General features: G+C 36.3%; 1 protein-coding gene across 1 annotated transcript; it reads left to right on the forward strand.

The window, feature by feature from the left end:
* The first annotated feature begins 6 nt into the window (after positions 1-6).
* Positions 7-2897, forward strand: LOC132163227 (receptor like protein 24-like). The gene is made up of 2 exons (XM_059573435.1): positions 7-2234; positions 2630-2897. Exon 1 carries the CDS (start codon positions 30-32, stop codon positions 2178-2180), a length of 2151 nt encoding a protein of 716 aa, XP_059429418.1. The 5' UTR covers positions 7-29; the 3' UTR covers positions 2181-2234; positions 2630-2897.
* The last annotated feature ends 13302 nt before the right edge of the window (positions 2898-16199 follow it).

The following is a 16199-nucleotide window of genomic DNA, read 5'->3' on the forward strand; positions in this document are numbered from 1 at the left end:
ACAAATTCAGTGGATCAATTCCAGACGCAATGGCGAGCCTCACGCAATTGAAGTATTTTGCTATCTCATACAACAAATTCAGTGGATCAATTCCAAATTTCAGCATGTGCAAGAATCTGACTACTGTAAGGCTTTATAATAATTACCTGTCAAGTGAAATTATTTCCACTCAGTGGGAAAAACTTTTGAATCTTGAGATTTTGGAGTTGGATAGCAATTTACTGAATGGGAATATTCCAGATTCTCTATTTTCACATCCATCATTGCAAGTGTTATATCTTTCAAATAATCAATTTTCTGGTCAACTCAAAGAATTTTCCAACGCTTCTTCCTTCTTGGAAATCCTTTATTTGGATAACAACCAATTGGAAGGGCCAATACCCATGTCTATCTTTGAACTCCATGGTCTTCGAGATCTCTCGCTTGGTTCAAACAAATTTAATAACTCCCTGAACCTTAGTGTGATTCAGCAGTTAAAAAATCTTTCATACCTTGATCTTTCTCACACCAGCTTGTTATCTGAATATAATGATTTTAACTTTTCGTTATCCTCTGTTCCCCTTTACCGCTTAAATCTCGCTTCTTGCAAGTTGAAAAAAATTCCTGATTTCTTGAGAAACCAATCCTATTTATCTTATCTAGACCTTTCACACAACCAGATCTTTGGAGAGATGCCCAACTGGATCTGGAAACTTCCTAATCTTTATGGCTTAGATCTCTCTTACAATTTTCTAGAGACTTTGGAAGGACCTATCCTCAATGTTTCTCTTTATAGCCCAAACCTTCGCTCCAATCAACTGCGAGGACAACTCCCAATTATCTCATATGTTGAATACTTGGATTTCTCAGGGAATAGTTTGCATTCCTCCATTCTAGCTAACATCAGTCGGTCATTTCCTTCTATTGGATTCTTGTTTCTTTCAAGTAGTAAAATCTATGGGAGCATCCCCATATCAATATGCAATGCTACAAATCTTAAACTACTAGATTTATCTAAAAATTCCATCAGCGGCACAATTCCTGAATGCTTGATTGAGATGAGTGATAAACTTTGGATGCTGGATTTAAGGAGAAACAAGCTCAATGGCACAATTCCTGATGCATTTCCAGATAATTGTACTTTACAAAGTTTAGCTCTCAATAAAAACCAACTAGAAGGAGGGTTACCAAAATCTTTGGCCAATTGCATTAGATTGGAGGTCTTGGACATTGGGAAGAACCACATCGAGGATACGTTTCCAATTTACTTGAAGAACACATCCATGTTGAGGGTTCTTGTTTTGCGATCTAACAAATTTTACGGGCCCATTGCTCATCCAAAGCTTAATGCTCCGTGGCCAATTCTTCAAATTGTAGATTTGGCATCAAATAATTTTATTGGTAACCTTCCAATAATTATTCTTTCATCTTTGATGGCCATGATGGATCGTGAACATGAGGCGCAATCAGAGCTTGATTACCTCCGAATTACTATTAATGGATCTTCTTATGAAGATACGATAACTGTTACCAACAAGGGTTTAGAGGTGGAGCTAGTGAAGATCCTAACAATCTTCACCACCCTTGACCTCTCTTGCAACAACTTTGACGGCCCTATACCTGAAAAAATAGGAGAACTCAAAGCGCTACATAGTCTCAACTTGTCGCATAATGCTTTCACAGGCAAAATTCCATCATCTTTGGGGAAATTGAATAATCTTGAGACACTAGACCTATCATGCAATGAGCTTTCTAGTAAGATTCCTGTGCAACTTGCCGATGGTCTTATTTTTCTATCCACTCTCAACCTTTCCTTCAATCAATTGGTGGGACAGATTCCATTCATCAAGCAATTTGCTACATTTTCAGAATCTTCCTTCAAAGGAAATGATAGATTATGTGGGCTCCCTTTGAAGTCACAGTGTACTTATAAGGAGCCACGGTTACTGCCTCCAACACATGATGAAAAACATTGGAAATCTGGGATTGTGATCAAGTGGAATTACATAAGTGTTGAATTTGGTTTTATTTTTGGGATTGGAATTGTCATTGGGCCTCTTGTGTTCTGGAAGAGGTGGAGGATATGGTATTACAAACAAGTTGACGACATTCTTTTCAAGATCTTCCCTCGATTGTATCTTCGAATAGAATACCGTCAAAGACGCAGATATCGAAATCAAAGGCAAAGGCACCAGTCATAGTTATGGGTTGCAGTGGCTCCAGATTTATCATGATTACCTTTCGCTGTGTTTAAGGTATGATATTTGTAATTGGCAAACTTATATTACTCAAGTACTTGTTTGATATTATGTTTTGGGGCAACTTGTGAGGCGTAAATGTCATGTGGAGTAAAAATTGCCCATTGTATCACGTTTGCGTTGGTCAGTGCTGTTTCAGATTTGCACTCAATACTGATCGAAGACTGCAAGATGACTACTACTATATACCTTTACATTTTAAGCTGATTTTTTTTTTTTTTTAAAAAAAAGAAAATTATAATTTTAGTTAATTTACATTATTGATTTGTGTATTCTCTTAGATGGTATTGGAAGTGGTCTTGCATGACATTATATTGTGTTTGAGTTCACTTTGTAATTATTCAATTAGGTTGTGTAAAGGAAACTTACACCAATATATGGCTCAATTGCAGATATGTTGCTCCAAGTTTACTCTGAAGGAAGTTTGCTGATGTTTATAAGGCCTCTACAATGGAAGTTGTGCTCAGTTGCTCATATATATATATATATATGTGTGTGTGTGTGTGTGTGTGTGTGTGATGCGTGCTTAATAATTTACAGTACTTTCCATAGACATGTAGGTACCTCTTTGAATTCTAAATATTTTTCTTATTTATTGCTATATTTTACTGATGCTTGTGTTGAAAAGCATGTAAGACAATCGTACTCAACAAATAATTACGGAATTGAACTTAATATGAGTTTTGGTTGATTGGTATCTAAACAACAATAGCGCACTACTTGATTGGATTTCAAACACCTAATATACATCAAAACTAACCAGCACTCAATCCAAAGATTTGTTATAAAAATAATAGAAAGCAGGAAATGAAGTTGCTCCAAAAATGCATTACAAAATCACTTTTCTTAAGAAATTATTGGCCTCCAACAAAACCGGTATGCAAAGGGTTACGACAAATATTTCTTCAGGATACAATGGAGCCTAGAAATTCTTTGTTGTTTAGTTATGTTTTAATCGAACGAAACTAAACCTAAACACCTTCAAAAATTTTAATTTTTTGTGTATGAAAAAGTTGAGTGCAATGGATTATTTATAGTGTTAAAATAGCAGTTATTTATGTCTAAACATCTAATCTAATAGTAACAAACTCCAAATCTTAACAAAATTTATTTAGTTCTATCTATTTAACGATAAAAGTTAGTAACGATCACTTGATCTCAACCGTTAGATCAAACTTAATTTGATATTACAGTTGACTTTACTAACGGTCTAGTAAATCCGATTGTTGAATTAATCTACCTTAAAAGTGTTAAGGTAAGTCCCTCTGCAGCAGGTGCAGCTCTTGATGAAGCTGCTGCAGATTCTGCCACTGATCACGGCATTGGTTGTCAAGCAATAGATAAGGAAATTACTACAATCACAGCCATGCGAGCTGTGGCAGCAATGCCAGCTTGTCCAACTAAGTCAGGAAAGGCAAACCATGCAAGGGATGATTCGCATACAATAGGAAAGAAGCTGATTGTGGAAAATCCCACTTAAATGCTGATTGTCAAATCATCCAACTTTACAAGGAAATGTTATCACTCAAATCTGTATCTCCCTCCATAAGGCAAATGTTGATTGATATCTTGCATTTGGCAATTTCTCATTATGTGGAATTGTCTTGCTGTACAAGCCTATCACTCTTGTGTATATAATACAGAGAGCAGCATGTATGTAAATTATCTAATGATCGAATTACAAAATCAATCTCTTGCTCAAAACTTTTCATGGTATCAGAGCCCTCATAGGCTAACGCCAATTCTCTATTTTCTTACAAAATTCTAATTCCCCTGCTTCCGCTCATAATCAGTCATGGCCACTACCTCAACCACCTCTGACACTACCACTCTCACTTTTGTTTTGCCAAATCTTGCTCCATATACAAGTATCAAACTTGATGGACCTAACTATTTGGCATGGCACTTTCTTGTTGTTCCTATACTTAAGAGTCATGATTTTATGGGCATTGTGGATGGTACAGAACCATGCCCATCTCAATTCCTGCTTGATGATCAAGGTAAGGAGGTCCTTAATCCAGTTTATTCCCTCTGGAACAAAAAGGACCAATTTATTCTCAGTTGGCTCAACATAACTCTCACTGAGTCATTGCTCTCAACTCTGTATGGTTTCCATACATCTCAGAAAGTATGGAAGTATTTGGCAACTAGATTTGCTTCAAAATCTAGGACTCGGGTGTCTAACCTAAAGCGCCAACTCCAAGGCCTTCGTCAAGGATCCAAGACCTTCACTGCATACTTGCAGGAAGCCAAAGATTCTGCCAACCAACTTGCTGCAATTGGGAGGCCTATTGATGATGAAGATTTAATCTCTTTAATCATCAGTGGCCTGAATCCCACATTCAACTCTTTTGTTACAGCATTGTATATGACCACAACAGACAAATCCTTGACTTTCACAGAGTTTCAGGATCAACTTCTCAACCATGAGACACTTATCAATCAATAGCAATCTATAGTGAATGATGACTCCAACTTTGCATTTTTCACACAACGTCAAGGAGGCCCCTCAAAGCAGAATTTTCATTCCTTCAATCGCAAGCCCAAGAATGGTCAATACAGTATGTTCTCTTCTCGACCAACAACTGGTTTTCCACGTCATGCGTCTCAAAGAAATTCTGCTACCTCTGGAAATTCAGCTCCCCAACAGCAGCTATCTGCTCCTAATGGTTCTCCATTCCAGCCAACCACTCGGATGCCTTGCCAAATATGTGGTAAAACAAGCCATCAGGCTCTTGACTATTTCCACAGGATGAATTACGCATATCAGGCCAGGCACCCTCCCACCCAACTTGCTGCCATGGTAGCCCGAACCAACAATGAATTAGAAGATCAACAATGGTTTGCTGACAGTGGGGCCAATTCTCACATCACCAGTGAATTGGAGAACTTGACCCTTCAGCAGCAGCCCTTCAAAGGATCAGAAGTAGTAGCAGTTGGCAATGGTGGAGGTCTTGCAATTGAGAACACTGGTTCAACAATCTTAACCTCTTCCAATTCTCATTTTCATCTTAATAATATTTTACACTGTCCTAAGGTTGCAACCAACCTCATTTCCATTCAAAAGTTTTGTAAAGATAATGATTGTTACTTTATGCTCACATCTGCTTTTTTTTTTTGTGAAGGACCTTCGGACACATTCATTGCCTCTGTCGGGCAAGAGTGAAAATGGGCTATATCCACTACGGTTCAAAGGAGCTTCATCAAAATTCAAACCCTTTTTTTACTGCACTCTTAGGGTTAAGAACATCTCTCTCCATGTGGCATTATAGGCTAGGCCACTCTTCTTTTGCCAATGTTGCACGTGTAATAAAGGCTAATCAATTGCCTACTTCCAATGATTCAAATAAAATTCTGTTTTGCGATTCATGTCAGTTGGGTAAAAGTTAAAAAAACTTCCATTCTCTGCATCCAATCGCATTAGTACAGCACCACTTGCTCTCATCCACACTGATCTATGGACATCTCCCGTGCCATCCATCAGTGGTTGCAAATATTACATAATATTTGTTGATGATTTCACAAGATACACCTGGTTCCATCCTCTACATAACAAAGCTGAAGCTTTGGAAACCTTTGTCAAATTCAAAATTCTGGTGGAAACACAACTCAACAGCAAGATACAAAAATTACAATCTGATGGTAGGGAGAGTTTTACCTCTCTTCGTTTCCGAACTTTCCTCTCCCAAAATGGGATAATTCATAGGAAATGATGTCCCCATACCTCTCAGCAAAATGGCCTAGCTGAGAGGAAGCTTAGACATATCTTGGAGACTGGTCTTACCCTACTAGCACACTCGGGTTTATCCAATAAATATTGGGTAGATGCATTTCTTACTTCTGTTTACATTATAAACCTGTTGCCTACACCCATCCTCAACCATTGTTCTCCCTATGAAAAACTCTTTGGAAAGGTTCCTAAGTACACTCTTCTTAGGGTCTTTAGTTGTAAATGCTTCCCTTTACTCAGACCCTACACTACAACCAGGTCTCTTACTGTTTCCTTCAAACCCAAGCTTTTTGCTGACAATCAGTTATACTACACCACCCACTATCCTCCAAAGGTTCTCTTGCTCACATCATCTATCATTGAACCAACTTGCTACTCCAAAGCAGCTACTGATCCTAAATGGAAAACTGCTATGGCTCAAGAATATGAGGCCTTGATCATTAGTGGAACATGGACTCTCTGTCCACAACCCTTGAAGCATAACGTGATTCGAAATAAGTAGGTCTACAAGATCAAGCAAAAATCAGATGGTTCTATAGATAGAATCAAGGCTCGCTTGGTGGAAAAAGGGTTTGAGCAACAACTTGGCATCGACTATACCAACACCTTCAGTCCTGTAATTAAATCTTCAACTGTCAGAATTGTGTTGGCTATGGCAGTGTCTCTAAACTGGCCTATAAGGCAATTGGACGTATCTAATGCCTTTCTTCATGGCTCTCTTACGGAAGAAGTATATATGGAGCAACCCCAAGGTTTTATCGACAAGGAACATCATGACTATGTTTGTAAACTACACAAGTCTATCTATGGGCTTTAACAAGCTCCAAGAGCTTGGTTTCATTGTCTCTCCTCCTCTTTACTGGAACTAGGCTTTACAGCCTCCTTGGTGGACACCTCTCTCTTCATTTTCATTCAATACAAGATTAAAGTGTTTATGTTGATTTATCTCGATGATATAATTGTTACTGGCACTCATTTCTCAATTATTAGTGCACTGATTTTTCAATTGCAGCAGAAGTTTCCTCGAAAGGATTTGGGCAATCTTAGCTTTTTCTTGGGTATTCAAGCTACAAGGTCAGAGGGTTCACTCCATTTGTGTCAAGCCAAATACATCAAAGATCTCCTTCACTGTACACGAATGCTGGGTGCCAAACCGTCATCTTCTCCCTGCTCGGTTGGCACCAAATTCTCCAAATTTGATGGAGATCATCTTCCTGACATTATGGAATACAGGCAGGTAGTTGGCGCACTCCATACTGTACCCTCATTCGCCCAGAGATTGCCTTTTCTGTGAAACAATTGTGCCACCATATGCATTCTCCATCTACAACACATTGGGTTGCTGCCAAGCGTGTCCTATGCTACCTCAAGAACACTATTGATCACGGGTTGCTATACACTCCTGGACCTCTTCGACTGCAAGCATTTTATGACTCCGATTGGGCAGGTAACCCAGATGATCGCCGCTCTACATCCGGCTTTGGTGTCTACCTTGGCAACTGTTTGGTCTCTTGGAGTGCAAAGAAGGAAGCTGTTGTGTCTCGGACTAGTACCGAAGTAGAGTATAGATCCATGGCTCTTACCACTGTTGAGTTATTTTGACTGCGTATGCTCTTTAAAGATCTTTGTCTTCCACTCACTTCACCTCCCGTGTTATGGTGTGACAATATAAATGCCCTTGCCCTTGCCTCCAACCCTGTGTACCATGCTCGCACCAAACACATCAAACTCGACTACCACTTTATTCGTGAGAAGGTCCTCAATGAAGACATTTTGGTTAAAATTATTTCCACCAAGGATCAGGTTGCCGACATCTTTACCAAAGGGTTGTCTTCAGCTCGTTTATCTTACCTTAAGTCCAAGCTAATGGTAAGCCTCCCTCCCATTAGCTTGCGGGGAGATGTTAAGGTAAGTCCCGCTGGAGCAGGTGCAACTCTTGATGAAGCTGCTGCAGATTCTGCAACTGATCATGGCATTGGTTGTCAAGCTACAGATAAGGAAATTACTACAATCACAGCCATGCGTGCTGTGGCAGCAATGCCAGCTTGTCCAACTAAGTCAGGAAAGGCAAACCGTGCAAGGGATGATTCGCATACAATAGGAAAGAAGTTGATTGTGGAAAATCCCACTTCAATGCTGATTGTCAAATCATCCAACTTTACAAGGAAATGTTATCACTCAAATCTGTATCTCCCTCCATAAGGCAAATGTTGATTGATATCTTTGTATTTGGCAATTTCTCATTATGTGGAATTGTCTTGATGTACAAGCCTATCACTCTCGTGTATATAATACAGAGAGCAGCATGTATGTAAATCAATCTCTTGTTCAAAACTTTTCAAAAAGCATCCTATGGTTCAGATCAAATGATACTAAAGAATTTTGAACACCTACTATGCACTGAAGTCCTCAGGGAGTATTATTGTTTCCAGTCTATTCTAGCTTTGAAGCCAAATGAGTGATATAAGTTAGAAATGTTTTGTCACTTAATAAATCTACAGAACCAATGTTTTAGACCTCCTGTTGCAGAAGTCATTTTTCTGCAGGAGCAAGGCTTTGTAAGAGAATCTGTAAAGCTAGATGTTTGAGTTTTCAACTTCTATAAGGATGAAGAAAACTTCCCCTAAGTGCTAGTGTGTGAAATTTGTCCAAACACTTCTAATTAAATAGTTTTTTATTTTTATTTTTTTATCTCTTAGATGATATTGGAAGTGGTGTTGGATGACATTATAATGTGTTTGAGTTGAGATTCATGCTTCATTCTACAATTATTCAGTTTGGTTTTTTTAAAAGAATTTTTGGTTGACATTGACTTATACCTATGAACACCTCACTTGCAGTCTTGGAGAGATATGTTACTCCAAGTTTACTCTGGAGGGAGTTTGTTGAAGTCTATGGTCTCTCTGATGGCGTTAAATAATTGACAGTACTTTTGTGATGCTATTAATAAAGATGATTACCTGTGTACCTTTTCATATATAGACATGTACCTCTTTGAATTCGAGTTATTTTTCCTATTTTAGTGTTGCTTGTGCTTGATCAAAAGCATGTCAGATGACATGGCGAAGTAACACTTACTAATAAAAAAATTTAAGTTGATGATATAGCATTTGACACATAAGAAGATGCTACATGAGTTTGTGGAGGCTTTGTAGTGAAAATAGTAATACAATTTGGGGTAGAGTTCTAGAAATTTTCTTGAACTTTCACTCGTTTTAACACTATTCTCAAATTTAAAATACTCTCAATTAAGTGTGACAACTCTAAAAATGTTGTCATACACAACACAAGTTCAAACAAATGAATGATTCAAAGTTTTGTATTCAATTTGAAAACGTGTTTCTCCATCCCATCCAAGCCAGGGTCCAACCCCGCTACACTGCAACAAAATTTGTTGAAAGATTTACTTGGGTCTTCCACCATCTACATTCACTCTTATTTTCATACACATTTCTCAGAGTCTTCTTCCAACGTCATTTACTATACGGAAATGATTGAAAGATGGTTGAGTGATTGGTTTTTATCATTTCTCTTTTATTTTGGGTTGTGATGTGATATAAAGTAAAAATAATTTTGAGTGACTTATTTGTTCAGTTATTTATTACTTTTGTTAAAAAATAAAAGAAAAATTATAAAAAAAATTATAAAAAGCATTATCAAACAAGCTCATTTTTCATGAGACTTTACCCAACTCAACACATTTGGGAACTGGGGGATCAAACTCGTGACATTTGTTTTAATACCATATGTTAATATTTTAACATATTTCATTAACTAAAATAAATGAAAACACCATAATTATTAGAACACTTATTAATCGAACATGACTCATCCGTAGCCTTCATTAGATTAGATGGGCGAGACTTTTTTCTTTGTTCTTTATTTGGTTGGATAGGTGGGAGGAACAAGACTTTTGTAAGTCTTTCCTACCAAGTTTTTTCTCGTGGATGCATTTAATTGGTAGTGTTGATGACATAATTAATGACAAACCAAGATGATTATACCTACTAATTGTTGAAAGAGAGGGGCATTGCATCAAAAAAAGGGAGCTCATAAGACTTGGGGTCTTCCTCCACCCCAAGTCCCACTCTCATTTTCATGCACACTTTTCAGAGTCTTCCTCCCAGGTCAATTTAATTTAATTTATTGGAAAACAGAGCCCACAGGTTAGTACTTTTTAAGAATTAAGGGGTGCTTTTTAATATTTTGGTTGTAATGTGTCCTAAAAGTAAAATTGATTTTGAATGATTTATGTGTTTAATTATTTGATAATGTTTTTGTTAAAAAAAAAAGAAAAAGAAAAAAAAAAGAGTAGTCATATAAAAAGCAGTAGTAAATAAGTCAATTTTTCGTGAGACTTTACAATTTGTAATACCATTTTAAATTAAAATTGGTCTTAAATGCTTAAGCTAATAAAAAGAAATAAATATAATAATATTTAATTAATATTCTAATACATTTCATTAACTAAAATAAATGAAAATACCATAATTATTATACAAATTACTAATGGAACATGACTCATCCATAGCCTCTATTGTCACTTTATGGGGACAAATAGAAATCATCTCAATAATGCTAGAAAAAAGACGTTAATCATTTCTTAAATTCTTTTAAATTCTTGCTACAGAATCCAAAATTCAAATTCAACAATTGAGTTGTTTCAGTTTTCGCAGAGAGTCGCAACTTCTTTACTTTGGAATCAAAATAAAAAATTGTAAATGTCCACCCAATGACCAAAATACCCTTAGTAAAATAATTTTTTTTTTTAAAAAAAACCTATTTTAAGAGGAAAAAAAAAAAACCAAGGTGTGAATTTTTTATTTTTTTTAAATGAAGATTATGGACAAGATGGTGGTTTTATGAACGCTCATGTATGGGAGGGTGGTTCTATGGTCTTTATTTTTATTCCTTGTAATTGCTAATCGATTGTTCGTTACCTTCATCAATCGATCAATGGAAACCTCGTTCGGTGTTAGGGTTCCATCAATTGATCAATAGTGATATTAATCATTCGGTACACATAATCTTCTAAAATAATTTTAAGATTTAAATTTATTAATATAGATTTAAATTTTCTTTTTTTAGAAATGTTAGGGGTACTAACTCTTTTAGTAACATATGAGTACTAACATGATGTGGAGTTTATTTATTAGTATTCATAGCATTTTTTTTTATTATTAATTGTTTTAATCATCTCCAATAAATAAGCTCCACATCATGTTAGTATCCATATAGTAGTAAAAGAGTTAGTACCCCTAGCATTTCTCTTTTTAAAATTACTACTATTTAAATATGCGGGGCGTGACACATTAGTTATGCTAGTCCGTCCACTTTGGGTTTTAAAGCTTATCTCAATGGAAAGAAGATATATAAATCATTAGAAATAAATTTTATCTTCATGCAAAGACAACATGCTTAGAGTCTCATGCATGTAAATTGCCTGTTAAGTTCGATATGAGCTCCATCATCTCAATTATTTAATCATTTAATCAATATTCTATCACATTTTTAACTAAAATAAATGAAAACACCTTAATTATCATAACAAGACTTTTTTTTTTTTTTTTTTCGGTGGTTGGATAGGTGCGAGGGACAAGACTTTTGTAAGTCTTTCCTACCAAGTTTTTCTCGTGGAAGCATTTATTGGTAGTGTTGATGACATAATTAATGACAAACTAAGATGATTATATATATCTACTAATTATTTTTCTCCTCGATGCTTTTTGCAAACATCCATGACAAAATGTATGTGGAAACAAAATTTTCATAGCTTTATATTTTCTTTTGCATTCTTTTAATGTTTTTTTTTTTTTTTTTTTAAAAAAATAATAAATAAATTAAAATAAACATATTTTATGTGAATATATGACCAACGAAAAGAAGAGTGAAACCCAAAAATAAATGGGAAAAAAGTAACCTTCATTTTGGGTATTTTTAAAATTGTACGAAGACCATATCTTTCAAAAGATGACTATACCATAGTTATGAAAATAGCTAAACATAACTTAGATATAGATTAAACATAATTGGAAGGTCAATTTTTTGTCTCAAGCTGGGAAGGAAATATTGCTAAAGGCAGTCGTTCAAGCCATCCCTACGTATTGTATGTCGGTGTTTTTACTTCCTGTCACCTTGTGCAAGGATATTAATCGGCTCATGCAAAGGTTTTGGTGGGGACACAAGGAGAATACCTCAAAAATTCATTGGATGAGCTGGGAGAGGATGGGGTGTTCCAAAGCCAAAGGGGGCTTAGGATTCAGAGATTTGGTCTTGTTTAATAAGGCGCTTTTGGCAAAACAACTTTGGAGACTTATCCAACATCCGGAGTCGTTAGTGGCTAGGGTCTTTAAAGCCAAATACTACCCTTCGACGACGGTGATGGAGGCCCAAGTAGGGAAGAGGCCATCTTTGGCTTGGAGAAGCATCTTTTCAGCAAGAGGAATTATTAAGAAGGGATCAATATGGAGGGTCGGGAATGGGAAAGATATCAGGGTGTGGGGTGATTGTTGGATCCCAAAACCAACCACCTTTTCGGTTCAATCTACACGGAATCATCTTCCAGCCAACACTCGGGTATGTGACCTTATTGATGGAAATTCGGGGAGCTGGAAAAATGCATTAATCTCTGAAAATTTCACTGACGAAGAGGCAGCACTGATCAAGTCTATCCCCCTAAGTCCCCTACTCCCTAATGACAAACTCATTTGGAGGTGCACAGCAAATGGGCTTTTTTCTGTCCGTAGTGCCTACCATGTAGCTGTTGATTGGCAGGCAGAAGGATGTGCTGGGCCGTCGACACTGGGGACAGGGCGTGAGATTTGGAAAGTCTGTTGGAAGTTAAATGTACCGAATGCCGCAAAAATGTTCGTATGGAGGGCTTGTCACAACCTCCTACCAACAAGAGCTAATTTATTCAAGCGCAAGGTGATTAACTCACCTTTATGCCCTATATGTAACTTGGTGGAAGAGAGTGTGGAGCACATAATATGGTCATGCCCTTCAGCAACTGATGTGTGGTGTTGTGGCCCTATCAAACTTCAGAAGAGCACCTGTGGAGCTAAGGACTTCGCCATGCTATTTGAGGAGATGCTTGGGCGATATGAGATGCCAGAATTGGAACTCTTTGCGGTGGTAGCTAAACGAGTATGGATGAGGCGTAATAATGTTGTACATGGGGGTGACTTTGAAGATCCAACCCAAGTGTTCTCTATAGCAGCGGCAGGTTTGGAGCACTTTCAGAGAATCAATGCCCAGCCTTTGGGTATAAATAGGGAAATACAACCAATCCAAACGACAAACTGGCAACCACCGCCGGTGGATATGGTGAAGGTGAATTGGGATGCTGCCATAGCTCAGCGGAACTCTTGTGTAGGGATTGGAATCATAGCAAGGGATGCAACTGGACAATTTCTGGCGGCTTGTGGAATCAAGACGAAGATAATAGAGGACCCCACAGTGGCCGAAGCTTATGCTGCCCTTCACGCAGTGCTGTTTGCCAAGAAGATGGGCTTTGAGAATGTAATGTTTGAGGGAGATGCTTTAGCGGTAGTGAAGGCCATTAATGCTGATGGAATTTGTGAGAGTAGCTATGGCCATTTTGTGGAAGATGTGAAAAGTTTTAGGCGTGAATTCACAAGGGCTAGTTTTATTCATGTTCTAAGGGGAGCAAATTCTGCTGCCCATACTCTAGCAAAAGAGGCTTGTACCCATGTCACTAATATTCATTGGTGGCATTATATACCACCATGCATTGGTGATATTGTTCGGAAGGAAGAGACTACCTTCCTTTCCTGATTTGCTCTATTTGAGCTTGAATAAGAGAAGCATTACTTTTCAAAAAAAAAAAAAAAAGGTTAAACATTTATAAGAACATAGAAAATAGAGTATGAAGGTTTATATTAAAATGATTACCTCAAATCATAAGCTTTCAAGGCCTGAGGAGTATTGACTCCTACAAGTATAAACTCATTCTCTCTTCTCATTTCTTTTCTCTCTATCACTCTAGGATTTTTCAGTGGTTAGGGATGACCAAAATGAAGGTTTTGGACGATATGGTGGTTTATGAATGTTCATACATGAGATGGTGGTTTTATGGTCTTTATTTTTATTTATTATAACTGCTAATTAATCATTTGTTACCTTCATCAATCGATCAATGGAAACCTCGTTCGGTGCTAGGGTTCCATCAATCGATTGATAGCGATATCGATCATCTGGTTCACATAATCTTTTAAAATAATTTTAAGATTTAAATTTAATAATATAGCTTTAAATTGTTTTTTTAACTATTTTAAAATTATTATTATTTAAATATGCAAGGTGTGACACAGTTGTTATGTTGGTCCGTCCACTTTGGGTTTTAAATCTTATCTCAATGGAAAGACAATAGACCATCATGAGAAATAAGTTTTTTTCTCCATGCTTTGAGTCTCATTCATGTAAATTGCTTGGGAAGTTCGATATGGGCTCCATCATCTGAATTATTTGCAACTAATAATCAATAAAGCATGACATGAAGTCAATCCTTACATAAATTTCACAAAAACAAATTAAGTGTGGTAGTTGAGAAAAAGGAGTAAGGACTTTTTGATCTTCCACTTCTGACTGACATAGAATAAACGCAATGAAAGACAATGATAAATAAATAAGAAGTCACATATGTTATTATGGTCCGTCCACTTTAGTTTTTAAAACTTATTTCAAATGTAAAGACAACAGACAATGAAAAATAAATCTTATCATGATGCAAAGACTTCATGCTTTGAGTCTTATACATGTAAATTGCCTGTTAATTTTAAGTTTTGTATTCAAATTGAAAACAAGTTTTGTAAATAAGTGTGTTGATAATTATGGTGTTTTCATATATTTTAGAGAAATAATAGAATTCATTCTATTTTTAATTATCTTTTAACCATCTCCATAGTGAATGAATGAATTCACCATTGAATTTGTGTGTGGTTTACATGAGTCCACAATTATAATGGTTAATATATTTTGTATGATGAAATAGGAAAAAATGAAAAAAAAAATGGATGCACCTGATTGGATGCTGGCGTTTTCTTAAGGTATGACTCCAACGGAAAATTTAACTTTACATGGCAACAACATAATTCTGCTGGTGTGGTTTTGTTTGTATTACGGTTGCCTTGTATAGCTGTATAGATTTGGTGTCTGGATAGATTTTACTCATTTGGTGTCTATATTGGGATTTGTTGGCAGCTGGGGTTCAATCATATTTTCTTCTGGGGTTCAATTGTAGAGATATGTTTTCCAAGTTTACTCTGAAGGAAGTTTGCTGAAGTCTGCAAGGCCTCTCTAGTAGCTGTTATGCTCAGATGCTGATATACACTTTATGTGTGATGGGCACTTAACAATTCAAAGTACTTTTGTCATGTTTTGAATCAAATAATTACCCGAGTACCTCTCCATAGGCATGTATCTCATTGAATTCTAATTATTTTTCCCTATTTATTGCTTTATTTTAGTGCTGCTTAATGCTTGTGCTTGAACAACATGTCACACTGATTCGTACTCAATAAAAAAATATATTTTTTCATAAGTAATGTGAACAAGATTGTTGATGCATAATAATTCTAATCATGAGAACATAATTTAGTTTGTGTAATATATGCTCATGGCAAAAAGAATCCTATTGATCTACCTTTGAGGTTACACATAGACCGACATAGTTATGAAAACAGCTAAACATAACTTAGATATAGATTACACATTTTAAGAACGTAGAAAACAGAGTATGAAGATTTATATTAAAATGATTATCTCAAATTAGAAGCTTTCAAGGCTTGAGGATTGACTCTTCCAAGTATGAACTCTCTCTCTCTCTTCTCATTTCTTTTCTCTCTCTCACTAAAGATTTTTTAGAGGTTAGGGATAACCAAAATGAAGATTATATGGACGAGATGGTGGTTTTATGAACGCTCATGCACGAGAGGGTGGTTCTATGGTCTTTATTTTTATTCTTTGTAACTGCTAATCGATTGTTTATTACCTTCATCAATCAATCAATGAAAACCTCGTTCGGTGTTAGGGTTCCATCAATCTATCTATAGTGATATCAACCCATTCGGTTCACATAATCTTCTAAAATAATTTTAAGATTTAAATTTCATAATATATATAGCCTTCAATTGTTTTTTACCCATTTTAAAAATTATTATTATTTAAATATGAGGGGCGTGACACATTTGTTATGTTGGTCCGTCCTGTGA

Source organism: Corylus avellana, chromosome ca10, assembly GCF_901000735.1.
Source record: "Corylus avellana chromosome ca10, CavTom2PMs-1.0".
Lineage (NCBI taxonomy): Eukaryota > Viridiplantae > Streptophyta > Magnoliopsida > Fagales > Betulaceae > Corylus > Corylus avellana.

What these genes read in the sequence shown, in the direction of transcription:
- LOC132163227 (XM_059573435.1), top strand. Translation starts at nt 30, where the DNA reads ATGGCGAGCCTCACGCAATTGAAGTATTTTGCTATCTCATACAACAAA.